At 59.3% G+C, this 24,007-nt stretch overlaps 2 protein-coding genes across 3 annotated transcripts; both read right to left on the bottom strand.

The window, feature by feature from the left end:
* Nucleotides 1–560: 560 nt before the first annotated feature.
* Nucleotides 561–12,393, bottom strand: STT3A (STT3 oligosaccharyltransferase complex catalytic subunit A). The gene is made up of 19 exons (XM_064173108.1): nucleotides 12,336–12,393; nucleotides 10,611–10,735; nucleotides 10,365–10,489; nucleotides 10,009–10,069; nucleotides 9,526–9,647; nucleotides 8,957–9,102; nucleotides 8,781–8,871; nucleotides 7,249–7,355; nucleotides 6,056–6,220; nucleotides 5,614–5,794; nucleotides 4,650–4,805; nucleotides 4,426–4,517; nucleotides 3,514–3,669; nucleotides 3,218–3,406; nucleotides 3,022–3,138; nucleotides 2,841–2,943; nucleotides 1,701–1,889; nucleotides 970–1,085; nucleotides 561–884 (listed from the first exon to the last, which is right to left on the bottom strand). The coding sequence occupies exons 3-19, from the start codon at nucleotides 10,450–10,452 to the stop codon at nucleotides 846–848; spliced, it is 2,118 nt and encodes a 705-aa protein (XP_064029178.1). The 5' UTR covers nucleotides 10,453–10,489; nucleotides 10,611–10,735; nucleotides 12,336–12,393; the 3' UTR covers nucleotides 561–845.
* A 653-nt stretch (nucleotides 12,394–13,046) lies between these two features.
* EI24 (EI24 autophagy associated transmembrane protein) lies at nucleotides 13,047–21,735 on the bottom strand. 2 transcript variants are annotated; one of them, XM_064173119.1, is made up of 11 exons: nucleotides 21,647–21,735; nucleotides 19,987–20,134; nucleotides 18,516–18,661; nucleotides 17,895–17,955; nucleotides 16,656–16,722; nucleotides 16,334–16,458; nucleotides 15,662–15,781; nucleotides 15,470–15,581; nucleotides 15,278–15,389; nucleotides 13,441–13,515; nucleotides 13,047–13,329 (listed from the first exon to the last, which is right to left on the bottom strand). In XM_064173119.1, exons 2-11 carry the CDS (start codon nucleotides 20,026–20,028, stop codon nucleotides 13,149–13,151), a joined length of 1,041 nt encoding a protein of 346 aa, XP_064029189.1. In that variant the 5' UTR covers nucleotides 20,029–20,134; nucleotides 21,647–21,735; the 3' UTR covers nucleotides 13,047–13,148. The 2 variants fall into 2 exon arrangements, with proteins under 2 accessions (XP_064029189.1, XP_064029190.1); XM_064173120.1 differs by lacking the exons at nucleotides 19,987–20,134; nucleotides 21,647–21,735 and having other exon boundaries at nucleotides 16,656–16,747; nucleotides 18,516–18,608.
* Between the last annotated feature and the right edge of the window lie 2,272 nt (nucleotides 21,736–24,007).

Genomic DNA, 24,007 nt, shown 5'->3' with positions numbered 1-24,007 from the left:
TCCTCCCCCCAGACCTTCTGGCTCCCCTCTGTGTGCCCCTTCCTACAGTGCTGGGGTGCCCCCCCAAGCTCCTGCCCCTCCCCAGTCCTAGGTCTAACTCCAAACTCTTTGGGCTGTGCTCCCCAACCTCCTGCGTGCTCCCAGAGGGGTCCATCCCCCTCCCCACACCCCTTGGCTGGCCCCAGGGGTGTCTGCTCCCCCAGACTCCAGGGTGTCCCCTTATGGGTGTTCCTCTCCCCAGCCTCCTGGATCCCCCTGCTCCAAAGCCCTGAGGGGGATCCTCCAAGTGTCCCCCTCCCCAAAATCCTGGAGGCTCTTCCTCCAAGCCCCTAGGTGTCCTCCTCATGGGTGCCCCCCTCCCCAGACCCCTGGCTGCCTCCTCCCCAAAGCCCTGGGTGTACCTATGGGCCTCCCCCTGCCCAGACCCGAGTGTCCCCTCCCCACTCTCCTAGGTCCTCTCCCACCTCCCGCACACCCCCAGACTCCTGCTTGCCCTCTGCCCTGCCAAGCATGACCAAGCCATGCTTGGGGTCCCCCCAAAAGCAGCAAAATGCCACAGCCTTGGGCAAGGCCCCCCCAGAGGGGCTCTTTTTCTGTAATTGCCATTGTTGTCACCCCCCTCGATCACAACCTCCCCCCCCTTGATTGTGATTTGGCGACGCTGTGCGAGTATAAAAATCACTCCCTGGTGGGCAGGGCCGGGCAGGGTCTGTCCCCTGCTGCCTGCACTTAGAAACGGTACAAAACAAACAAAATCCCAACATTCTCCCCCCAAAAAAGCCCCCCAGGCCCTCCCCCATTTCTGCTTCACAGGCAAAGGCAGGTCAGTGCGAGCGGCGCCGCCTCTACGTCCTCGACAGGCCGCGGTTGTCCAGGTCCTTCACCTGCGGGGAGCGCAGAGCAGGCAGTCAGGGGGCGCTGGAGGCTCGCCCCCCCGGCAGGAGGGTCGCGGGGGGCTCTGGGCCCTACCTTGTATATCCGCACCAGCCAGTGCTCTGTGGTGTAGGCCTCCTCCAGCACGTCCAGCTCGAAGTCCTTGTTGCCGATCTCGGCGTTCCGCACCCGGTCGTACCCCGGCGGCCGCTCTAGGCGGGGGCAGAGCACAGAAGGGAGTGGAGACAGAATCAGAGTGAAGCAGGCTGGAAAAGACCTCCGAGAGCGAGCCCAACCTAGCACCTAACACCTTCCGATCAACGAAACCCTGGCACCAAGTGCCTCCTGCAGCCTCCAGGGAAGGGGACTGCACCACCTCCCCAGGCAATCCATTCCAATGCCAATGCCTCTTGCTGTGAATAACTTCCTCCTAACATCCAGCCTGACCCTGCCCTGGCACAGCTTGAGGCTGTGTCTCCTTGTTCTGTCCATAGCTGCCTGGCAGCAGAGCCCAACCCCACCTGGCTACAGCCTCCCTGCAGGCAGCTGCAGACAGCAATGAGCTCTGCCCTGAGCCTCCTCTGCTGCAGGCTGCACCCCCCCAGCTCCCTCAGCCTCTCCTCACAGGGCTGTGCTCCAGGCCCCTCCCCAGCCTTGCTGCCCTTCTCTCAACACCTTCCAGCACCTCAGTATCTTTCTTAGACTGAGGGACCCAGAGCTGGACACAGCACTGCAGGGGTGGCCTGAGCAGTGCTGAGCACAGGGAAACAAAGGAGGAGACCTCAGACCAGCATCGCTGCAGCCCAGAGAAGGGCTCTGGGACTCACTGGCCTCGGTGTAGACCTGGCCGAAGCGGTAGTAGCACATCTTGTACATGAGGCAGTTGAGGAGCACGGGGGAGCCCTCGCGGTCCACGCGGAACTCCCCCGTGGGGGTGTAGTAGTCGTGCTCCTTGATGTGGCGTCCTGTGTCCGTGCTGCCCCCGATGCGAACCATCCACAGGAACTTGTTGATGTCTGCGAGGGGGAGAGCAAAGAGCTGTGGCCGGGAGGAGAGGAGCTGGGGGCGGGAGCAGGAGCGAGGAGAGGAGCTGGGGGGAAGGGGGGCGGGAGTGAGGAGAGGAGCTGGGGGAAGGGGGGCGGGAGTGAGGAATCAAGCTGGGGGGGGAGCCGGGAGTGAGGAGAGGAGCTGGGGGGGGTACCAGGAGCGAGGATTGGAGCTGGGGCGGGGAGTGGGGGCCAGGAGCAAAGAGAGGAGCTGGGGCCGGGAGCCAGAAGATGAGCTGGGGGTGGGCTGGGAGGGAGGAGAGGAAAGGAGCTGGGGGGGGGGAGGGGGGAAGTGAGGAGAGGAGCTGGGAGCAGGGGGCCAGGAGCGAGGTGCTGAGCCGGGGGCCAAAACAGACTGAGACCAGTTGTGGGGCCAAGAACAAGAAGGCAAAGAGCAAGAGGATGATACGGGGGCCAAGAGCAAGGGGTTAGGTTGGGTTGAGCTGAGGGCCAAAGAGCAAGAGGTTGACCTGGGGGGCATGGAGCAAGGAGCTGAGCTGGGGGATGAAGAACAGGGACTGAACCGAGTGGTCAAGGGCAATAGGTTGAGTTCAGTTGGAGGCCGGCAGCAAAAAGCTGAGTTGTGTTGGAAGGCAAAGAGCAAGAGGCTGAGTTGAGCACCAAGAGCAAGGATTTGATTTCAGGCAGCAAGAGAAAGAGGTTGGGCAAGGAATTGAGTTAGGGTCCCAACAATGAGGAATTGAGCTAAGACTCAAGCACAAGGAGTTGAGGGTTCAAGACTGAGGAGCTGAGCTGGGGAGGACCAGAAAAGGTCTGTGCAGCTTCCAGAGGTGCTCCGGCACCATGTCCACTTCACCACCTTAGCTGAAGGTGGATTTGCTCCTCCAAGAGCTGTTCTGGAGGTGCCAGCACCACCACCCCACCACGGACAGCTGTACCCACCTTGGAGCAAGCTCTTACCATCAGAGGAGTACCCAGTGAGGCCTCCAAAGATCACCAGCACATAGCTGACATCCAGCTCCCTCATGATCTCATAGGCTTTCTCCTCTGTTGATGCCATGGCCTGGAGAAGACAGCATCAGGCAGACCACTCGGTGCCCCGGCAGGGCCGGGCAGGGCGGTGGGCGAGGGAGGGACCTACCTGCCCGACGCGGGAGATGTGGGTGTTGTTCCAGGTGTTGTTGTCCACCAGGATGGTCCGGTTGGCCATGGCCGTTATCTGGTACCCATAGTCCCACCAGGACATCACCTTGGCATCCTGCACCCAGACACCAGACACTCCATCAGCCCCCCAGTGGGCAGTGCCGGGTGCCCCCCGCCCTGCCGACCCCGGGCACCTCGGGCGTGTTGTGCCGCAGCCAGTAGTAAGCTTCCCTGAAGTCATCAAAGATGATCCTGCTGCCGTCACCCCCGCGGGCAGACAGGACGATGGAGGGGGACGAGTAGGCCTCGCTGGTCACCCAGGTGGAATGGAAGGTGTAGGTGATCAGGAAGAAAGCCATGACCAGGATCATGCCACTGGCAACCTGGGGGAACAAACGAAGGTCAGCGCCGGAGGGCAGAGATGGCAGCCTGCAGCCCCCTCCCCAGCGGGGCAGGATGCCCCCTCCTTGCCCAGCTGCCCACCACCCACTTCGTTCTTGATGGGGTAGGTGGAGTCCTGCTGCTTCTTGCTCTTCTTGTCGGGCCGGCTGATGTCCAGGTTCTTCATGTAGGTGGAGAGCACCTGCGAGACGCCGATGCCCGACAGGATGCACATCACCGGGGCCAGCACCAGCATCAGCCGCACCTGCGGGCGGCAGCCAGCTCAGCGCAGACCCGCGCAGGACCCCAGGCAAGGGGCAAGCAGGTCCCAGCCCCAGCTTGGCTCCTCACATCCAACCTCCAGATAACCCCACGCCTGCGGGCCTTTGGTGGGTGCAGCCTGGGACCTGCCAGCATCCACAGAGTGCCAGGCTGGAACAGCCCCCAAGGGTCATCTGGTCCAACCCTTCTAGGCGATGGTGGAGCTGCGGTGAGCTGGCTCAGCACCCTGAGCCCAGGGGAGGGCAATCCACTGCTGCTCTCAGGAGATGACTCCAACTCCTCACTGCTCTCACAGGGAAAAGCTTCTGGATGCCCACTGGAATCTCCCCTGAGGAAGTTCTTGAAGAACACAAAGCTGGGCCAAGGGGCAGGAAGGATCTTGTGATTTAACACCCCTGGGCAATGCCAAGGGTCAGTTGATGCCTCCACACCAGACAGCAACACCCATTTAGGGCTTGGGGTGGTGCAGCAAGAGTGGAAAGGAGCTGAGCAGCAGCTGGTGGAGGATGGGTTATGGAGAGCTTGTTTGGAGCTATGGGAGACCAGGGAGGGACCCAGTGGAGGCCAGAAGGGAGTGAGGGACACCAAAGCCAAGGAGTTCTGCAGTGCCACACTGCCCCAGCCCATTGAGGAGCCAGCTGGAAGTCAGGGAGAGAAGCCTCATGGATGGTTCAACCACCTCAGTGCTGAAGAACAATCAGGAAGGAGTTCAGGAGGAGAACCTGCTGGTGGCCCTCACCATGACAGCAGAGAAGTACATGCTGGTGACCCCGTACATGATGATGAAGATGCGAGCGTCCGACAGGTTGCTGAAGCAGTAGTAGAGACCCACTGAGGAGAGCAGAGAGGAGCAGGTCAGGGGCACCTCAGCAGCCTTCTCCTCCAGCTCAAGCCAGCTGCTGGAGGCAGGTGCAGCTCTGGTGTGGGATTGGGGGGGGCTGGTGACCTCGGGTCTGAGCTCACCTGGGAACATGAAAACGAGAAGCTGGAGGTCAAAGTAGTAGGAGGACCAGGTGGTGGGCTGGTGCTCGGAGACGGAGGCGATGATGGGGATGTTGTTCTTGGCGTAGGAAGGATCCAGCAGGGAGTAGAAGCGTCCTGTCCACGGGGAGATCTTCCCTGGGAAGCAGCAGGGAAAGCACCCACGTCAGGGGCCACCAGAGAGCACCCAGAGGGGTCAGAGGGTCTCACATCTCCTGGCTGCCACCCAGCAACTCGTGGCTTCTGCAGCCCCAGCTCAGCAGCCCAGCAGGTGACCTTCCCTCAGGTTTGTAGACCTTTAAGATCAGGGACTCCAACCATGACCCCAGCAGTGCCAGGGCAGCACCAAACCAGGTCCCTCAGCACCACCTCTCCAGGGCTTTGAAACCTCTCCAGGGAGGGGGACTCCACCACTGCCTTAGGCAGCCTGAGCCAGGCCTGGACAACCCTTTGGGAGCAGAAATTGTTCCTCATGGCCAACCTGAACCTCCCCTGGGCAACTTGAGGCTACTTCCTCTTCTCCCAAGGAACAAGTAGCAGGACAAGGGCCCAACCCCTACCTGGCTCCAGCCTCCTTGCAGGGAGGTTCTCTCTCAACCTCCACTCCTCCAGGCTGAACACCTCCAGCTCCCTCAGCTGCTCTTCCCCAGCCCTCTTCTCGAGCTTTGCTACCCTTCTCTGGATGTGCTCCAGGCTCCTCAATGTTCTTCTGGCAGTGAGTGGCCCAAAACTGAACCCAGGAATTGAGGTGCAGCCACAAGGAGCTTGCTGCTCCCAGGAGGGAACAGATTCCAGTCCCCTCACCCCAAGCCCATCCCTTAGAGCTGCTGGATCAGTACTTTCTCGTTCACAGCACAGGCAAGACCCTGGCTGGACAATAAGGAGCTCCTTGAAGCAACACAAGGCAAAGTGAAAAATGCTCCTCCTCACCACCACCCTGGCCTACCTGTGAGCATCAGCACAGCCCCAATGCTGAGGAGGAGGAAGCCCACCAGGGAGATGACACTCCTGAAGAGGACCTCGAACTGCTGGGGGTTCAGCTTGCTCCGGAGGTAGTCAACGAAGGCATGGATCTGACACAGGCCAAAGACTCCCAGGGCAGCCATGTGCTCTGAGGAGAGGACAGGCTGCAAGCAGGGGAGAGCAAAGATGGAGGAGAGCAAGAGCTGCCTTGGGCCTGAGAGTGGTGAAGGTGATCAGCAGCTTTCAAACTCATCCAGCACCTCCAAAAGCCAGAACTGGCAAGAAACCAGAGCTACACCAAGAGCCACCACCCACTTACAATGGCAGCGGTGAAGGCAAGAAGAGAAGCCAGGTGCCAACTGGCTGCTGTGCTGCTATGCCCACACAGCAACCCCCCCAAGGCTGCAAATCCTTCTGGTGCCCACCTGGAAGCCAACGAAGGAGATCTGCATGGAGAGGATGGTGCCCAGGCAGTAGACAGTGCAGTAGGCTACGTAGATGCGGTGTGAGAAGCGTCCTGTGAGCATCAGCACCAGGACGTGCAGGGGGATGAGGTTGATCAGAAAGACATAACCCCCCCAGGAGGAGACCTGCCAGGAGAGAAGAGACAAGACCCATGAGTGCCAGGGCTGCACAGGGCACATGTAGCAGCTTTGGTTCTCCTGAGACCATGGGTAGGTGGGAGGAGATCCCTGGGGATCCTCCAGCCCAAGCGCCTCCAGCAGGGCACCCCCAGCAGCCTGCCCAGCAGCACAGTGCCAGGGGGGTTGGAAGCTCTCCACACAAGGACACTCCACAGCCTCTCTGGGCAGCCTGCTCCAGGCTCCAGCACCCTCACCACAAACAACTTTCTCCTCCTCTCCACAGGCAGCCTCCTGCCTGCCACTCTCTGCCCCTTGCCCCTTGGCCTGCCACTGCCCACCACTGCCAAGAGCCTGGCCCCAGGCTCCTGCCCCCCACAGCTCCTTCAGCTCTTGCTGCTGAGCACTCAGCAGATGCCCTCTGGGGCTGCTCTCCTGCAGCCTCTCAGCCCCAGGGCTCTCAGCCTTTGCTCCTCACACAGCTGCTCCAGGCCCCTCAGCAGCTTCCCAGCCCCCACTGCACTCTCTGCACCACTGCCCTGCCTCTGCCCCTGGGCACCACACAGCTGGGCCCAGCACTGCACACGTGGCCTCAGCAGGGCACAGCACAGGGCAGCACAACCTCCCTTGCCCTGCTGCCCACACTCTGCTCCATGCCCCCCACCACACCTTTGCCCTCCTTGGCCCCCAGCCCACACTGCTGCCTCCTGCCCACTTGTGCCCCCCAGCACTGCCAGCTCCTGCTCCTTGCAGCTGCTTCCCAGCAGCTCCCCCTCAGCTGTGCTGCTGCAGGAGGTTGTTCCTGCCCAGGGCCAGGACCTGCCCTTGCCCTGCTTGGCCTCCCTCAGGTTGCTCTGCCCCAGCTCTGCATCCTGCCCAGGGCTCACTGGGTGCCAGCAGAACACAAGGCCCCACTAAAGCAGACCCCTGCTCCCTGTCCACACCAAGCCCTTTGTGAGGTTCCACTCCCCAGGAGAGCAGGGCAGGGGAAGGTCTCAGCAGAGCTGTGCTGCTCACAGCCCAGCAGCAGCACTCACCATGTAGAAGTAGGCAAGGGCACACATGGCAGCCCAGTAGATGGAGCCAGTTTTGACAGCTTTGATCCACATGTAGTAGGTCAGGAGCATGCAGAATATGGCAATGCCTGGGTGGGAGGAGACAGAGAGCTCAAAGCCAGGCCCCAGGCCTCAGCTAAGATCACCTCTGTGCTGCACAAGAGCTGCCTCCAGCACGCCTGCAGGAAGGCTGCTGTGGCTGCACCAGAGGCTGGACCAAAGATTGAAGCCACTGTGGGATGGAAACCCCTCAGTGTTGTCCTGCTTAGCTGACAGCTCAGGTGGCTCCCTGCAGCCACACCTCTGCTGTGCACAACTTTCACAGCTCCCCAGGGGCTGCTGTGACCCAGGGGCAGGTCTTGGCCCTTGGCTTTGTTGCACTTCACCCAATGAGCCTTGGCCCTCACCTGCCCAGACCCCACTGCAGAGCTTCCCTACCCTCCAGCAGATGGGCACAGCCACCCAGCTTGGTGCCATCTGCAGACTCACTCAGGAAGCCTCAATGCCAGATCCTGGATAAAGACATTCAAGAGCACAGGGCCCAGCACTGAGCCCTGGGGACACCACTGGTGCCTGCCCCAGCTGGGTTTAGCCATTGCCCAGCACTCTGGGCCCAGCCAGCAGCCACCTCTTTATCCAGTGCAGAGGGCACTGAGCCAAGCCCTGTGCCAGGGGCTTCTGAAGGAGAATGCTGGAGGGCAGCCTCCTGCCCTTGCCAGTCCCAGGGTGGAGATAAAAGTGTGGGGGAGAGCTGCAGCAGCTCTGATACCAATCAGAGTCTGTGGAGGTGGCAAAGCCCTCTGTGATTTGGAAACAAGGACACTGAGGGCTGGGAACCTTCCTGCTCCCAGCCACAGAGCTGAGAGCAACCTCCAAGCAGTTGGGTTTGCAAGCAGAAGGCTCCTCTGGGTGAGGGTGGGTCCTCTGTAGCCCCTGCAGTGCCTCTGCCATCATTTCCCAGCACCCAACAGTCTTAAAATCATACTCATGGCATGGCTGAGGTTGGAAGGAACCTTAGAGCTCATCTGCTCCAACCCCCTGCCACGGGCAGGGACATCTGCTCAAGGTCTCATCCAGCCTGGCCTTGAACACCCCTGGGCAGAAGGCATCCACAGCCTCCCTGGGCAGCCTGTGCCAGGCTCTCAGCACCCTCATTCTGAGGAACTTCTTCCTCAGCTCCAGTCCAACTCTGCTCTGCCTCAGCTCCAAAGCATTCCCCCTTGGCCTGGCTCAGACACCCTCAGAAAAGTCTCTCTACAGCCTTCCTACAACTACTGAAGGCAGCTCTGAGGTCCCCTGGAGCCTCCTCTTCTCCAGGCTGTTTTGGGTAGGACCTTCCAAGGCCACAGAGTGAGCAGGGACATCTGCACCTACAGCAGGTTGCCCAACCTGGCCTGGAACACAGCATCTGCCACCTCTGTGGGCAACTTGTGCCAAGGCTTCCACCCCCCCGGTGTGAAGAGCAACCTGCCCCTGCCCAGCGGCCGGCAGAGGCTGCCCTGCCCCAGGCTCACCTTCGTTGTCGTAGGAGCCAGCGACGGAGCGTGAGATGTAGCCTGGCACCACGGCGATCATGGCAGCGGCCAGCAGCCCTGCCCCCGCGTCCTGCAGCACACAACAGGGTGGGCATGTGGGCAGCCCGCAGGGGAGGGAGCCCAGCCCTGCCCTGCCCCCGCGCCGCGGGCCTTGCCTTCAGCTCCTTGGTGAGGTGGTAGGTGACGATGGTGGTGAAGGAGGAGAAGAGCGGCGCCAGGAAGACGCAGACGTTGCGGATGTCGATGGTGACGTGGAAGAAGTGCAGCACATGGTAGATGGCTGCAGAGGTGATCATCAGCCCTGCAGAGCACACACACCTCTCACTGGGGGGCTCCTGGTCTGCTCCCAGCCTTCAGCCTGCCCTCCACACTCACAGAACAGGCTGGGTTGGAAGGGAGCTCCAAGCTCATCCAGTTCCAACCTCCAGCCATGGGCAGGGACACCTCCCACCCGCACAGGTCGCTCAAGGCCTCATCCAGCCTGGCCTTGGACTCCTCCAGTAAGGAGGCATCCACAGCCTCCCTGGGCAATCTGCTCCAGTGCCTCACCACCCATTAGCAGCCACAAGCCTTACTGGGAAGGAGCTGCAGCCCAGGACACTTCAAGGACATCTCCTCTCTCCCAGCTGGCACTCACAGCTCTGCTCTGCTCCCAGGTCCACCCCTCTCCTGGCTGTCCCTTCCACGAGGGACATTCTGGCTCAGCAGGAGCCCTCCGGCCTACCTGGATAGATGGTGCCACCGATGATCCTGCCCAGGGGGTACCAGGCTCGGTCATCAAACCAGTTGTGGAACTTGTAGAAGCCCTCCTCGGCCAGGAAGCGAGTGGTGCGGTAGTTGAAGTACCTGCGACAGCAACCAGCAGTAAGCATCTCCCCAGCTCACAGCAATCCCCTCCACAGCCCTTGGGGAACCAAAGCAGCTCCCGTGGAGTGCTGCAGAGGCTCATTTCTCCTCCTGGGGAGCTCAAAAGCAGGACTGCAAAGGTGAAGCTGTCCCTTGAGCCTGGAACGTGGGCACAAGCAGGACTAGGAGCACTCTCTCCTGTACCACATGTCCCAGCAAAGGGCAACTGCCAGGGGATTGCTCAGATCCAGGCTGCAGGACCAGTCCTGGGAGCTGGGAATTGGATTTGGGGTCTGGAAGAAGAAGAACTGCCTGCAACCCCCCCCGGTGCTGAGCAGGGGCAGCAGCCCGAGGCACTTACGGATCGAACTCGTGGATGACGCTTTCGAACCTCAGGACGGAGAAGAGCCTGGTGGAGAACGCTGGAGCAGGGGGAAAGGCAGAGTGAGCACAGCACCTGCACAGCTGGAGCTCAGCTGAGCTCTGCCAGCTGCTCTGAGGCACTGAAAACTGCTGCTGGTTTCTACTGCTCACTGGGAAGGTAAGAGAAGGGAGGTTTCAAAGGGAAGGGCAGAGAAGGGTTGAGAGCCTCCACCTAACCCAGCCAGGAGCTTCCCAAGGGAAAAGGGGAAAGAGCAGAGTGGCTCCCTCCTGAGGTGCCCCTCTGGGGGCACGAGCAGCTGTGCCCAGGGCTGCCCCAGCAGGATGTGGACTTACAGAGCACAGCTGCCATGGAGAGGATGAGGAGCTTGAGCAGTGTGTCCTGCTTCTCGTAGGAGAGGCGCAGAAAGCCCAGCTTGGTCATCTTCACAGCCGAGGGCAGCCTGAGCCCCTGGGAACCCCTGCAGGCCAACGGGGAGGATGCTCAGGGAGAGAGCCAGCTCCCAGCACCCCCACATCAGAGCCTAGGTGCCCCCTTCCTCTACAGCCCCACCCCCTGCCTCCCTTCCCTCCCACCCTCACCTGAGCAGTTGCCTCAGGTCTCAGCTGAGGTTTTTCTTTCACAGAGACCACAACGTCTGCAGGGCTGTAGGTGCCTCTGTTCCTCTGCAAGCCAAAACTCAAACAGCAGCTTCCAGCAAAACCTCCTAAGTGATGCAGAAAAACAGACCCCATGCCAATCCCAAGGACTGGCACTGCTCTCTCACACAGCAGGTGTGGATGGCTCCCTGCTCCCTAACTGCTGGAAATGCTTCTGCTGAGGCTGGTTTGCTAACGGGGGCCAGCAGCAAGTCAGCTCTGCTTGCACCTTGGCTCCTTAACTGCACCTCCCTGCATGCAGAGGCAGCCAAATCCCCGTGCTGGGCACCACGGAATGGGATAAAGTCTTCCTACTCCTGCAAACGCCCTGATTGCTGCACTGCTCCCCACAGGCCCAGACCCACAAGAGGTGGCTGAACCCTCAGCTCACACCTCTGAGCTGCAGCACGGGGGAGGGCAGAGCTGGCCAGGCTGATTTAGAGAGAACCTCCAGGCCAGGCCCGGAGAGAGCCTTTCTGTGACCCAAGCGAGTCTGATTCGCTGTGCGGCACCAGGCGGCGCAGCAACGACCCTGGGCTGCAACTCGCTCCTGGCTCCCCTGGGGACAGAACTGCCACCAGCATCCCCACTTGGGCAGCTCTGGCAGGCACCTCCTGGGGTGCTGGGGACACCCAATGACGCCACAGCTCCCCCCCAGTTCACAGGTGCTGGGGGTGAGGAAGAGCTGTGCTCGGGCTGTGGTCCATGGCCTCACTCTCACCACCAGCCCATCTGAGCTGCTCTGTGCCCCCCACAGGCCCTCCCTGTGCTGCCTCCCACTCCCACTGCTCCAGACTCTCATCCCTGCCCCTTAGCTCTGGGCACTCCCAAGCCCATGGCACCCCACAGGTCCACATCCCCCAGGCTCCACCAGCCCCTGAAAGCAGCAGTGCCTCACTCACAAGCCCTGGCAGCCCAGTGCAGCGGGCAGCCCAGCTCCAGGATCCTGCAGACCTGGGCACCCTACAGCTCCCTCACCCCTCCAGTGTGTGCACCCAGTAACCCACAGCTCCCTCACCCCTCCAGTGTGTGCACCCAGTAACCCACAGCTCCCTCACCCCGCCAGTGTGGGCACCCAGTAACCCACAGCTCCCTCACCCCTCCAGGGTGGGCACCCAGTAACCCACAGCTCCCTCACCCCTCCAGGGTGGGCACCCAGTAACCCACAGCTCCCTCACCCCTCCAGTGTGGGCACCCAGTAACCCACAGCTCCCTCACCCCTCCAGGGTGGGCACCCAATAACCCACAGCTCCCTCACCCCTCCAGGGTGGGCACCCAATAACCCACAGCTCCCTCACCCCTCCAGGGTGGGCACCCAATGACCCACAGCTCCCTCACCCCACAGGCCCGGGCACTCCATAACGCCAACAGGCAGCCACCCCCCTGGCCTTGGCACCTCCCAACCCCCCAGCTCCGGGCGCTCGGCAGCTCCCCGGACCCCCGCTCCGCAGGGCCACTCCGCAGTCGAACAGTCCCCTCCGGCCCTCGCAGGACGGCGGAGCCCAAAGCTCTCACCCCACAGGTCCCCACCCGCAGGCCTGGGCACCCATCACCCCCTCACCCCACAGGCCTGAGGGCGCCACAGGAACCCCCTTCTCAGACCGCGGCCCCGCTCGGCACCGACAGCGCCCACCCAGCCCAGTGCCCCCCGCGGGTCGCGGCCCTCACCCGGGCGCCGCTCCGGGCCCCGCCGCCGCGGCCATCCGCCCCGCCCGCCGCCGTGCTCCCACCCACCCGATCCCCATTGGCTCCCGCGGACGCCACTCCAGGTGCGGCGCCGCTCATTGGCTGCTGCGCCGAGAGCTCAGCCGATCGCTGGGCGGGACGCAGTGCGCACGGCGCCTCCTCATTGGCGGAGAGCGGGAGAGGCGGGGCCGGCCGCGAGCGAGCCATGACGTGTCCGGCCGGGCTTGGGGGCGCTCGGGTCACGTGAGCGGATGCGGAAGCAGGACCGGCCCCGCCACGTGGGTGGCGCCACGTGAGCACCGCCCCGGGCCGGCAGCGGCCTGGGCAGGATTGGGGCACCCCCGAGCCCCCCGCCCAGCGGGACACTGGCGGTGTTTTGTCGTCATAAAAGCACCGAGTGGCCCCCAGCGGCCCGGCTCACAGACAGGCGCAGGACAGCTGCGAACCGTGATCTCTCCGTTTAATGCTTCCGTGTGAAAATACTCGAGAAAAGTTGATAAACCGGCCCAAAAATCCAAGGGGCGTCCGTGTGGGGACGTCACCGGGGGCGTCACCGGTTACGCCATCGGCCCTAGGGTACATGCACGGAGGGAGGGGTAGGGGGGAGATGGCACGGGGCAGGCGTCATAGAAAAGAGTCCGCTAGAAAAGGGGCAGCCGGCTCTTGGGGATGGGCAGAGGGGTGACAAAAACACCGGGTTTCCCCCCAAAATCTCCACCGCGGGAGGGTGGAAAGAGACAGAAATGACGTCGACGCCCGGGCGGGTGTCGCCTCTCCCCGTGGCTGCGTAGGCACTCAGTGCCCCGGAGCAGCCGCCGTGTGCTTGGCAGGGGAGGGCTGGGGGGAGAGAAGGCGCTCGGCCGGAGGGGAGGAGGCGGAGGAAGAGCCGCCGAGGGCAGACTGCAGGTAAACGGTCTTGTGGAAGAGACGGTTGCTGAGGAAAACCACCAGGGAGAAGAGCCGGAGCTGGAAGTGGCTGGAAGGAAAGAGAGGGATCAGCTCCCGCTGCCGGGAAACACCCTTGTAGGGTAACAGGGTGGGGGGATGAGTATTAGGGGAAGAAGTGAGGGGCTGGGTGGATACTCACTAGGTCTTGCTGGGGGTCCTCGCTTCGTTGGCGCTGATGATGAAGAGAGGGAAAAGGATGGAAAAGAGACAACCGCTGGAGGGGGAATATAACAGAACAGCTGAAAAGAGCTGAAAATGCCATAAAACACCATAAAATGTAATGCAGGAACGTTAAGAAACATGAAAGTGCAGAAAAAAAACCCAGGAAATAAGATAACAGAACATGAGAACATAAAAGAAAAGAACAAAATAACAAAGAAGATTAAAATAATTCAGTTGCAAGATAAAGCAACAGAAAACCTCATAAAATAACAAATTACAAAGGTAGAATAGCATAAAATAAACTGAATTCACAATGAAACAAAAATCTGTGCAACCAGTAACACCAAGCAACTTAAAGCCCCAAAGGAAATTCAGATGAATTCAAAGAGTCACCATAAATCAAGAAATTAAAGGCACCAAAACTGTAAAATGCATTACAAAGTAAAAGAACAAAGCATGAAATTTATAAGGTACTAACATTAATTAAGAAAAATAGCAAAATAAACAAGCAGAAGTTAACCAAAGCCCAGCAGAAATTCACCAAATAACATAAAACCCCATAAAATAAATTGAAGCAATTACAGCAACACAAACCCCCATAAAACAAAATTAACCTCATAAAGTATCATTAACAAAAGCCCATAAAATAGCCTAACTATTTAAATCAGCATCAATAACCTATTTAAAACTAATTGAAATGATTAAATTCATTTCAAACAGCCAAATGTAACCAACTTACAACTGAAAAAAAAACAGACTGAAAATAAACCAAAGGAAAGTAACAAAATAGTCCTCTCAGATTGAGAGAAATTAAAATGACAAAACAACAACCTGAAGAATGTAAAAGAAATGAAAATAACAGAAGTCACACCATGAAAATCTCATTGAAATAACAGGAAACAAAACAGCACCATAAAAATAACAGTGGGATGACAGAAGATAACAAAATAGTAGAGCAAAAGAAGGGCACAGAGAGAGGCAAGGAGGGGCTCTGCCCAAGAGGGACAAAGGGAGAGCCAAGGAGGGGCACAAAATGCCACCAACCCAAACGAACCCAGAGAGAGCCAAGGAGGGGCACAAAACACCATTAATAAATAAACTAACCCAAACTATCCAAGAGAGAGCCAAAGAGAGAGCCAAGGAGAGGCATAAAGAGAGCCAAGGAGGGGCACAAAACACCATTAATAAATAAACCAACCCAAACTAACCCAAAGAGAGCCAAGGAGGGGCGCAGAGAGAGCCAAGGAGGGGCGCAGAGAGAGCCAAGGAGGGGCGCAGAGAGAGCCAAGGAGGGGCATGAAACACCATTGATAAATAAACCAAGCCAAACTAACCCAGAGAGAGCCAAGGAGGGGCACAGAGAGAGCCAAGGAGGGGCATGAAACACCATTGATAAATAAACCAAGCCAAACTAATCCAGAGAGAGCCAAGGAGGGGCACAGAGAGAACCAAAGACAGCCAAGGAGGGGCATGAAACACCATTGATAAATAAACCAAGCCAAACTAACCCAGAGAGAGCCAAGGAGGGGCACAGAGAGAGCCAAAGACAGCCAAGGAGGGGCACAGAGAGCGCCAAGGAGAGAGCCAAGGAGGGGCACAAAACACCATTAATGAATAAACCAAGCCAAACTAACCCAGAGAGAGCCAAGGAAGGGCTCTGCTGGGAAGGGGCACACAATACCATAAATAAACAAACCAACCCAAACCCAACGAAAATGAGCTCAGCTGAGCCCAACTGCAGCCCAGGGAAGGGCACTGAGCCCACCCTGGGTGCCGGCAGGATCAGGCCGAGCTCAGGCTCGCCGTGGCCTCACCTGATGATGTAGGAGGACTGCATGGCGGTGAGGAAGGCCAGCGGCAGGCCGAAGCCGAAGTAGTAGGGCCAGTTCCTCTCGATGTTGGAGAGCCGCTGGTGCATCTCGATTCCTGGGGGGGAAATCCGTTGGGAAGGAGCGCAGGGAGCGCAGCAGCCTGTCCCCAGTCCCTGCGCGGCGCCCCCGGCTCACCTTTGTTGAACCAGCGGTACTCAAAGCAGTAGAGGGAGTAGAGCAGCGACATGTGCAGCAGGCTGACCAGCTGCCCCACCAGGTCGATGGGGAAGAGGCTGACTATCATTCCCTGCGGAGACCAAGCAGGGAGAGGCGCTGGGATCGAGAAGGCGGCACCGCGGCCCGGGGCCGGCAGGGGTGGGAGCTCACCTGGATGAGGAAGAGCGCCTGCAGCAGCAGGTTGAAGAGCATGTCCGCGATGATCTTGCTGACGCTGGGGAAGGGATGAGGCTTCCTGCCCGACACCTCGAACGCCAGGTCCGCAATGTCCTGGGGCGAGATGGGAAGGGCTTGAGGGAAAGGGAACTCCCTCCAGAGAGGGAAATGGGCTCGAGGAAAATGCTAAAGAGACTCTTGAGGGAAAGGAAATGAGGAGAAATGAGGGCTTGAGTGGGCTGAAAATCTAAAGAGGAACAGGAGCTTGAGAAAAAAGAATTCCAAAGAGGAAAAGAGAAGTGGGGCTTGAGAGGGCAGAAAATCCGAGGAGAAAGAGCTCCAGAGAAAGGAAATTCCAAAGAAAAAAAGAAACTAAGGAGAAATAAGAGCTAGAGGGAGCTGAAATTCCAAAGAGCAAGAAGGAGTTCCAAAGAGGAAAAGGGGTTTGAGGAAATGACAAAGAAGGAAAAGGAAATCTGAGAGAAACAGAAGTTTGGTGAAATGAAGTGCCAAAGAGGAAAAGGGGCTTGAGGGAAATGAAATTCCAAAGACAGCAAAATCTCACAGAGAAAATGGGCCCTGAAGGAAATGAAATCCCAGAGAAACAGGGAATTGAGGGAAAGGAAATTCCAAAGAGGAAGGGGAAGAGAAAAATCCCCTTCCTACCTGAAACCAGATGGCGTTGACAACCTTGCTGAGCACAAAGAGGGGAAGGACCCAGAGGGCACTGAAGATGGAGGTGAGGATGAACTCCAGCCAGGACCAGACATCACCATGCAGGGAAGGGTCACCTAGGATGGTGGACAGGGAGAAATGCATCAGGAAGTGGTGGAGGAACCTCCTCATTTCACTTCCCAATGTGGCTTCTCCACACCATGGGGAGTTCTGATGAGGAGACACCTCAAACACCAACCTTTGGTCTTCCAAAGAACATTCCCACCCCAAGGGCTCTGCAGCACCCTGGGAGATGCCAGCAGGAGGTACTCACCGATGATCTGTGCCGTGACCGACTGGAGGACTGGGATAAACACTCGGTAGAACAGGAAGAGACTAAGCTGAGGGGAAAACAACAACGAGGGGCTGGGGAGATTTGGGTGCTTGGCTTCGGGTCTCCTGGAACCACCCAGCAGAAGGCAGTTCCAGGGTTAAACTTCCTGAGGTTCCTTCACAAACACTGAGGCAGGAATCTCTAAAGCCCAAACCTACACTCAAGCACTTCCTGCTGTGCTGCAATATCCAGAGGGGTTTGGATTCTCTCTAGAGCTTGAACCCTTCCCTGTGAGACCCAGAAACTCAGCACGGGCCTTGGACAGGTGACAGAATCCCAGCATGGTGGGGTGGGAAGGGACTTCTGGGGATCATCCAGCCCAAGCCCCTCCAGCAGGGCACCCCCAGCAGCTTGCCCAGCAGCATAGTGCCAGGGGGGTTGGAAGCTCTCCACACAAGGACACTCCACAGCCTCTCTGGGCAGCCTGCTCCAGGCCTCCAGCACCCTCACAACAAACAACTTTCTCCTCCTCTCCACAGGCAGCCTCCTGCCTGCCACTCTCTGCCCCTTGCCCTGCCACTGGGCACCACTGGCAAGAGGCTGGCCCCAGGCTCCTGCCCCCCACAGCTCCTTCAGCTCTTGCTGAGCACTCAGCAGATGCCCTCTGGGGCTGCTCTCCTGCAGCCTCTCAGCCCCAGGGCTCTCAGCCTTTGCTCCTCAGCAGCTGGGAAGCTGCTCCAGGCCCCTCAGCAGCTTCCCAGCCCCCACTGCACTCTCTGCACCACTTCCCTGGCTCTGCAACTGGGGAGCACACAGCTGGACCTAGGACTTCATATGTGGCCTCACCAGAGCAGAGTGGAGTAGAAGAACCTCCATTGACCTGCTGCTGCCCACACTCTTCTTCATATTCCCCAGGACACCACTGGAGCCTTCATGGCCACTAGGAAGCAGTGCTGGCTCATGATGAACTCATGACACCAGCACTGCCAGTTCCTCCTTGGAACTGCTTCCCAGCAGGGCCCCCTCAGCTCAGCTGCCCTCCCCAGGGGCAGGACCTGCACTTGCCCTGCTTGAACTTCATGAGGTTCCCTCACAAGAAGCCATCACAAAAGCAGTGAGTCTGCTCCCATACTGGGTTCCAGTAGAGCCCAGGGACTGGGAATTCAGTGCTTGCCACCCAGTCCTGCTGGCAGGAGTTGGCTTTCCTGGGTTGAGGGCAGAAGCAGAGCAGGCACTCACCCAGAAGACGCCTCCATTCCAGGCACAGCACTGAAAGATCCGGCTCACGATCCGCGGTTCGCTGCCGCAGGAGAGGGGGAGACACACGTTAGGGTCCTGGACAAACAGCCCCTAATGAGTGCCAACTGCCTCTGTTCCACACTTTGGGAATGTTGCAGCTCACCAGTGACCAAGCACAGAAATGCCAGAAGCAACACCTCCCAGGCTGGCAGTAGGTTCCAGTCAGTGCAAGCCTCCAGCTGGTTCTACACCAGGGAGACTCTGAACCTTTAACTGCTCATAGTTGCATGGAAACAGAGGAAAAGCAAATTTTCATCCCAACTTTTAGGTATTTATTGGAGGTCTTGGGCTGTATCCTCCTCAAACTCCCACCCCAATAAATTCAGGAGGTTTTCAGTACTTTTTGATCTTGGAAGAAGCTCTATCAGCTCAGGGGAGCTTTGGCTTTTCTCTTTTGGTAGCCTATCATGGACATGCAGCAGTGTGGGACTTTCCCAGTTTTCTGCTCCCAAAGGGAGATCCAAGGAAAAACACCAAAATACAAACATTTGGTCCCCCCCAAAGACAAACTGTTCCTCAAAGGAAGCTGCAGGCACCTCTGGGGAGGGGCAAGACACTCACTTCTCTTGCTTCTTCTCCTCCATGTGAAACCTCCGCTGGGCCAGTGCACTGTTCGCTCTCCTCCGCCTCTGCTCTTCCCTCTTCTGCTGGATCCGGGCGTCCAGCTTGGAGATGGTGCAGATGCCCCAGATGGAGTCCTTGATTCCCTGTGCAAACCAGGAGAAGCCATCATGTAGGGAGAGGAGGATGTGGTCAGCCCAGGCCACCAATACCCTCCCCTAGCAAGTCAGTGATGCCAGAACCCAGCTCGGAGCAGCTGCACTGCCTATTTCCCACGGCCCACTGCCCTAGATGAGCAGAGACCTTCCTGCACCTTGAGGAACATGGGGACATGCTGGCTGTAGAAGTGTGACTCCTAATCTCCATTATTTATATCCCTGGCAAGAACCAGAGAGCCTCTCTCAGCCTTCTTCCTGCCTGGCAGGAAGCCCTTGCTCCGTGCCCTGCCAGCGGCGTCACGGCCAACAACGTGGAATTCTACGAAGTATCTCAGCTGTGGCCCAGAAACGTCCTGACACCAACCACAGCCTTGGACGGAGGTGCCTGGAAGCCTCTTCCTTACTCCTCAGTTTAAAAGCCTCTAGTAAAAGTACTCCACAAACAGCTGTTTGCAGCTCTAGATGATATCCAACCACGACTGTCACAATTTCACTTCAAAATGGTGACCAGGGGACACCAAGCCAAGTGTCCAGGTGTGAGCCAGGATGGTGTCACCACCCTGGTGACCACATGGTGCTCCAGTGTGTGCAGCTCTAGACCAAACAGGAGCAATTATCACAGGGCCACAAGATGGTTTGGGTTGAGAGGGGCTTTAAAGATCAATTCCAAACCCCTGCCAAGGGCAGGGACACCTCCCTAGCAACCAGCCCAGGTTGCTCAAAGCCTCGTCCAACCTGGCCTTGAACACCTCCAGGGAAGTTGTGGATCACAGGATCACATTCTGTGATCCACAACCTCCCTGGACAACCTGTGCCTGTCTCTCCCCACCCTCACTCTAAACAATTTCTTCCTCATCTCCAGTCTCAATTTCCCCTCTCCCAGCTCAGAGTCATTGTCTCTCATCCTGTCACTCCCAGGCCTTGTCCAAAGTCCCTCCCCAGCTCTCCTGTAAGCCCCTTCAGGGACTGGAAGATTGCTCTAAGGTCTCCTTGCAGCATTCCCTTCTCCAGGCTGAGCAGCCCCAACTCTCCCAGCCTGTCCTCATGGAGAAATTTTGATGCCAAAGGGGTGCCTGAAATGGCAGAGCAATGCTGAGCCCTCTGTGACAGACACAACAATCAGCTCGGGGAGGGGTGAAACTGTCCCACAAAACACTCAGGGAGCAACACACCCCACACAGCCACATCAGATGTGACCAAGAACTGACCTACAACTACCTCGGCTTCACAAAACACCCTCGGGGCCCCTTGTCCTGCTTTATCTCCAGGACCCAAGCAGGAAGCTAAGGAGGAGCTAGGCCACGAGGACTCACCCTGACGAGGTCGTGAAGGAAGGTTTTCACGCTGTCTGCCATCTTGACTCCAGCATCACCTCTGCTTCCCAAACTATCAACTACAGGGAGAGGGGAAAAGCCGACCCCAAACCTCTCTCATCCTGGAGAGATGGGAAATGGATGGAGCCTGTGGAAAGAGAAAACACCAGGAGCAGAGCAGGCATTACAGCACCGCTCGGTTAGGAGCACAACCTCAATCGACACCCTGGAGATTCTCAGCAGACTTCCTGACCAACCTTTGCTTCCCACCAGGAAACAAGCAACCAGAGAAAAGCTCCATCCTGCTAACTCCTTTGCTTTTAAAGTGCCACAGAAGCAGACCAAATAAGAAATCAGCAGCTAATAAAGCTCAGGGAAGCTTTTTCCAGCAGCATTCCAACTGCTCCGAGGCTGGAGCTACCTGCTCTGGAGCTGGCTGCTGTCACAAGCCCTGACATGTCAGCATTGCTGCTGCTCTGCACCCACTGCACAGGGCACAAACAACTGAGAAGAACGGTTTAAAAACAACACACCCCAGGAATAAAAAGGGGGTTTAGTTTGGGTATTCCGAGAGAAAAGCTGTTGGGGCACGAACTGTGCTCCTGCAGAGGACTGACTGCCAGGTCGGCTGAAACACAAGGGAGCAGAAGTAGCCTCCAGCTTCATTAATATCGGCTTTAATCACCCTAAAATCCAGCCTTGGGAGGCAGAGCCTCGGCAGAAACAAAAGGCAGAAAGGAGCCTTCTCTTTGTTCCAGGCAGCTGCTTCTCACTACCCTTCAGGCTGGGAAACATCCCTGTGAAACACAGCACGACCTGGCTGCCATATGGTGCTGGCTTCTGCTGAGCCCTGCCTGGTTCCTGTCACCCCCAGGCATCCCCTCCCCAGGGCTGGGGGTCACTGGGCGAGGCAGGGATCGTCACAGCACCCCAGGATCCCTCTGCACCCAGAATCACCTCATGGTTGCCCCACATACAACCCCAGACCCTGAATTACCTCAAGGTTTACCCACAGATCCCACCACCGGACCCAAATTTACCTCAGGGTTGCCTCACAGATCCTTCCAGATGTAAAATTACCTCAGTTGTTGCTCTGTAGATACTCCCGGTTCCAAATCTGCCACAGAGTTGCTACTCGGTAGCCCAAAACTACCTCAAGGTTGCCCCCAGAGACCCCTCCAAGACCCAAATTTACCTCAGGGCTGCCACACGGAGTCCCCTGTGGCTCAGAATCACCTCAGCGCCGCTCCATAGACTCCTCCAAATCACCTCAGGCTTGCGACACGGATATGCCCAGCACCAGATTTACCTCAGGTACCCCCACAGACACTCCGGGAACCAAATCCGCCCCAGGGCTGCCCCCACAGCTCGCTCCGCACCCGAAACTCCCTCAGGGCTTCCTCCCGTACCCCAAATTACCTGAGAGCTGCCGCCCCGAGCACAGCGAGCCCGAGCCTGCCTGTGGGCTGTGGCACGGACACTGCCGGCCCAGATTCACCTCAGAGCTGCCCACGGCCCAGGGCTCCAGCACTGCCCGCACAGCTGCCGGCAGCGACCCCGGCGATCTCGCCAGGCAGAGGGGCGCACAGTTCCCTTGGGCCGATCCCACCCCGCCCCACGGCTCTGCCTGCCCTCCACCCCCGCTCGGTCGCTCACTCACCGGCGGCTGCGGGCCGGGGCGAGGGGCGCAGGCGGCGCAGGGGCCCAGCTCCCGCCGGCCCGGCCGCCACACGGCGCATGCGCAGCCCCGCCCCCGCCCCAGCGCGGCACCGCCCCCTGCCGGCCGCTGCGCATGCGCAGAGCTTCAGCCTGCCGGCGGCGGAGCCTGGCACCGCCAGAGGGCGCCAACAGCGGGACAGAGCGGCAACGGGGGCTGGGGGAGCCTGCGGACACTGCGGGGGCTGGGGACACTGCGGGGCATGGGGGCTGGGGGGAGCCTGGGGACACTGCGGGGGCTGGGGGAGCCTGGGGACACTGCGGGGGATGGGGACACTGCGGGGCATGGGGGCTGGGGGGAGCCTGGGGACACTGCGGGGGATGGGGGCTGGGGGAGCCTGGGGACACTGCGGGGCATGGGGGCTGGGGGGAGCCTGGGGACACTGCGGGGGCTGGGGGAGCCTGGGGACACTGCGGGGGCTGGGGGGAGCCTGGGACAGAGGGGACGGGGGACACTGGGGGTGATGGGGGCTATGGGGAGCCTGGGACAGAGGGGACTGGGGACACTGGGGGTGATGGGGACTATGGGGAGCCTTGAATAGAGGGGACTGGGGACACTGGGGGTGATGGGGGCCAGTGGGGAGCCTGGGATAGAGGGGACTGGGGACACTGGGGGTGATGGGGGGCAATGGGGAGCCTGGGGACACTGGGGGTGATGGGGGCTGGGGGGGAGCCTGGGACAGAGGGGACTGGGGACACTGGGGGTGATGGGGACTATGGGGAGCCTGGATTAGAGGGGACTGGGGACACTGGGGGTGATGGGGATACTGGGGTGTCAGCAGGGGGTAATGGAGGCACCGGGGACATAATGGGACACCAGGACTGGGGGCAATGAGTGGAACAGCAGCTAGTGGGGACATGACATACAGCAACGGGAGATAGTGGGGGGCAACAGGGGGCACTGGGGTGGTAATGGGGACCCGTAATGGGTTGGAAGTGACCTGAAGAGCTCATCCAGTCCAAGCCCTGCCAGGACAGCACCAGCCAATGCAGCTTAGGGCACACAGAACACATCCAGACAGGCCTGGAAAGGCTCCAGAGGAGACTCCACAGCCTCTCTGGGCAGCCTGTGCCAGGCTCTGGGAGCCTTCCAGGCAAGAAGTTGCCCTTGTGCTGAGCTGGAGCCTCCTGTGCTGCAGCTTCCATCCACTGCTGCTTGTCCTGTGCCAGGGAGCAGTGAGCAGAGCCTGTCCCCCCCTGCTGACCCCCAGCCCTCAGGGAGTCACAGACATTGATTCAATCCCCTCTCAGGCTTCTCTTCTCCAGACTAAGCAGCCCCAGGGCCCTCAGCCTCTCCTCCCCAGGCACTGCTCCAGTCCCCTCAGCATCCTCAGAGCCTCCCTTGGACCCTCTCCAGCAGTTCCTGTCCCTCTGCTGCTGGGGACCCCAGACTGAAGGCAGTGCTTGAGGTCTCAGCAGGCAGAGCAGAGGGGCAGGAGAACCTCCCTGGCTCTGCTGGGCACACTCTGCTTAACGGGGAGCAGAGGAGGCTCCCAGGGGACCTTCTTGTGGCCTGCCAGGATCTGAAGGGGGCTCCAAAAAAGCTGGGGAGGGACTTTTGAGGCTGTGAGAGAGTGGCAGGAGTGGGGGGGATGGAGTAAAGCTGGAGGTGGGGAGAGTGAGGCTGGAGGTGAGGAGGAAGTTGTTGAGCAGGAGAGTGGTGAGAGGCTGGAATGGGTTGCCCAGGGAGGTGGTTGAGGCCCCACGGCTGGAGGTGTTTGAGGCCAGGCTGGCTGAGGCTGTGTGCAGCCTGCTCTAGGGTAGGGTGTCCCTGGGCATGGCAGGGGTTGGCACTGCCTGCTCCTTGTGCTCCCTTCCAGCCCTGACTGGTTCTGTGACTTTATGACATGGAAGGGACACTGGAACTGGGCATCCTGAGGGGATACTGGAACTGGGCGAGCAGGGGGGAACTGGGAGGGTCCTCATCTCCCCCATACAGCCCCCAGCACACGGCAGTTGTCCACTTTATTCCTGCAGGGCAGCAACAGCAGCCTGGGACGGGCGCAGGAAGGGGACAGCAGGGGTGGGAAGGTGGCAGAAGAGGCTCTGGAGGGGTCTGGGAGCGGGCGGGAAGGGGTCTCGAGGCCGTCGGGGAGAAGGCAGAACGAGGTCCTGCTGCCACCTCCAGCTCCTCCGGCAGGGTCCCAGCCGCAGGGCAGGTCACCACGAGGCCGGCCCCGGTCACACCGCGGCCCCGGTCACACCTAGGCTAGCCCCGGTCACACCTAGGCTAGCTCCGGTCACACCTAGGCCAGCTCCGGTCACACCTAGGCTAGCCCCGGTCACACCTAGGCTAGCTCCGGTC

The sequence above is a fragment of the Pogoniulus pusillus genome, chromosome 38 (genome assembly GCF_015220805.1).
Source record: "Pogoniulus pusillus isolate bPogPus1 chromosome 38, bPogPus1.pri, whole genome shotgun sequence".
NCBI lineage: Eukaryota > Metazoa > Chordata > Aves > Piciformes > Lybiidae > Pogoniulus > Pogoniulus pusillus.
The sequence above is the reverse complement of the archived record's forward strand: the minus strand, read 5'-3'. Positions and strand labels throughout refer to the sequence as shown.

What these genes read in the sequence shown, in the direction of transcription:
- STT3A (XM_064173108.1), bottom strand. Translation starts at nt 10,452, where the DNA reads ATGACCAAGCTGGGCTTTCTGCGCCTCTCCTACGAGAAGCAGGACACA. An exon ending in ACCTCACCAAGGAGCTGAAG is followed by an intron (nt 8,872 to 8,956) that starts GCAAGGCCCGCG and finishes TGTGTGCTGCAG; the next exon opens with GACGCGGGGGCAGGGCTGCT. An exon ending in GGCTGTGCTGATGCTCACAG is followed by an intron (nt 4,806 to 5,613) that starts GTAGGCCAGGGT and finishes GCTGCTTCCCAG; the next exon opens with GGAAGATCTCCCCGTGGACA.
- EI24 (XM_064173119.1), bottom strand. Translation starts at nt 20,028, where the DNA reads ATGGCAGACAGCGTGAAAACCTTCCTTCACGACCTCGTCAGG. An exon ending in GAGGAGAAGAAGCAAGAGAA is followed by an intron (nt 17,956 to 18,515) that starts GTGAGTGTCTTG and finishes CTCCTGCGGCAG; the next exon opens with CGAACCGCGGATCGTGAGCC. An exon ending in GGTCACGGCACAGATCATCG is followed by an intron (nt 16,459 to 16,655) that starts GTGAGTACCTCC and finishes CCACCATCCTAG; the next exon opens with GTGACCCTTCCCTGCATGGT.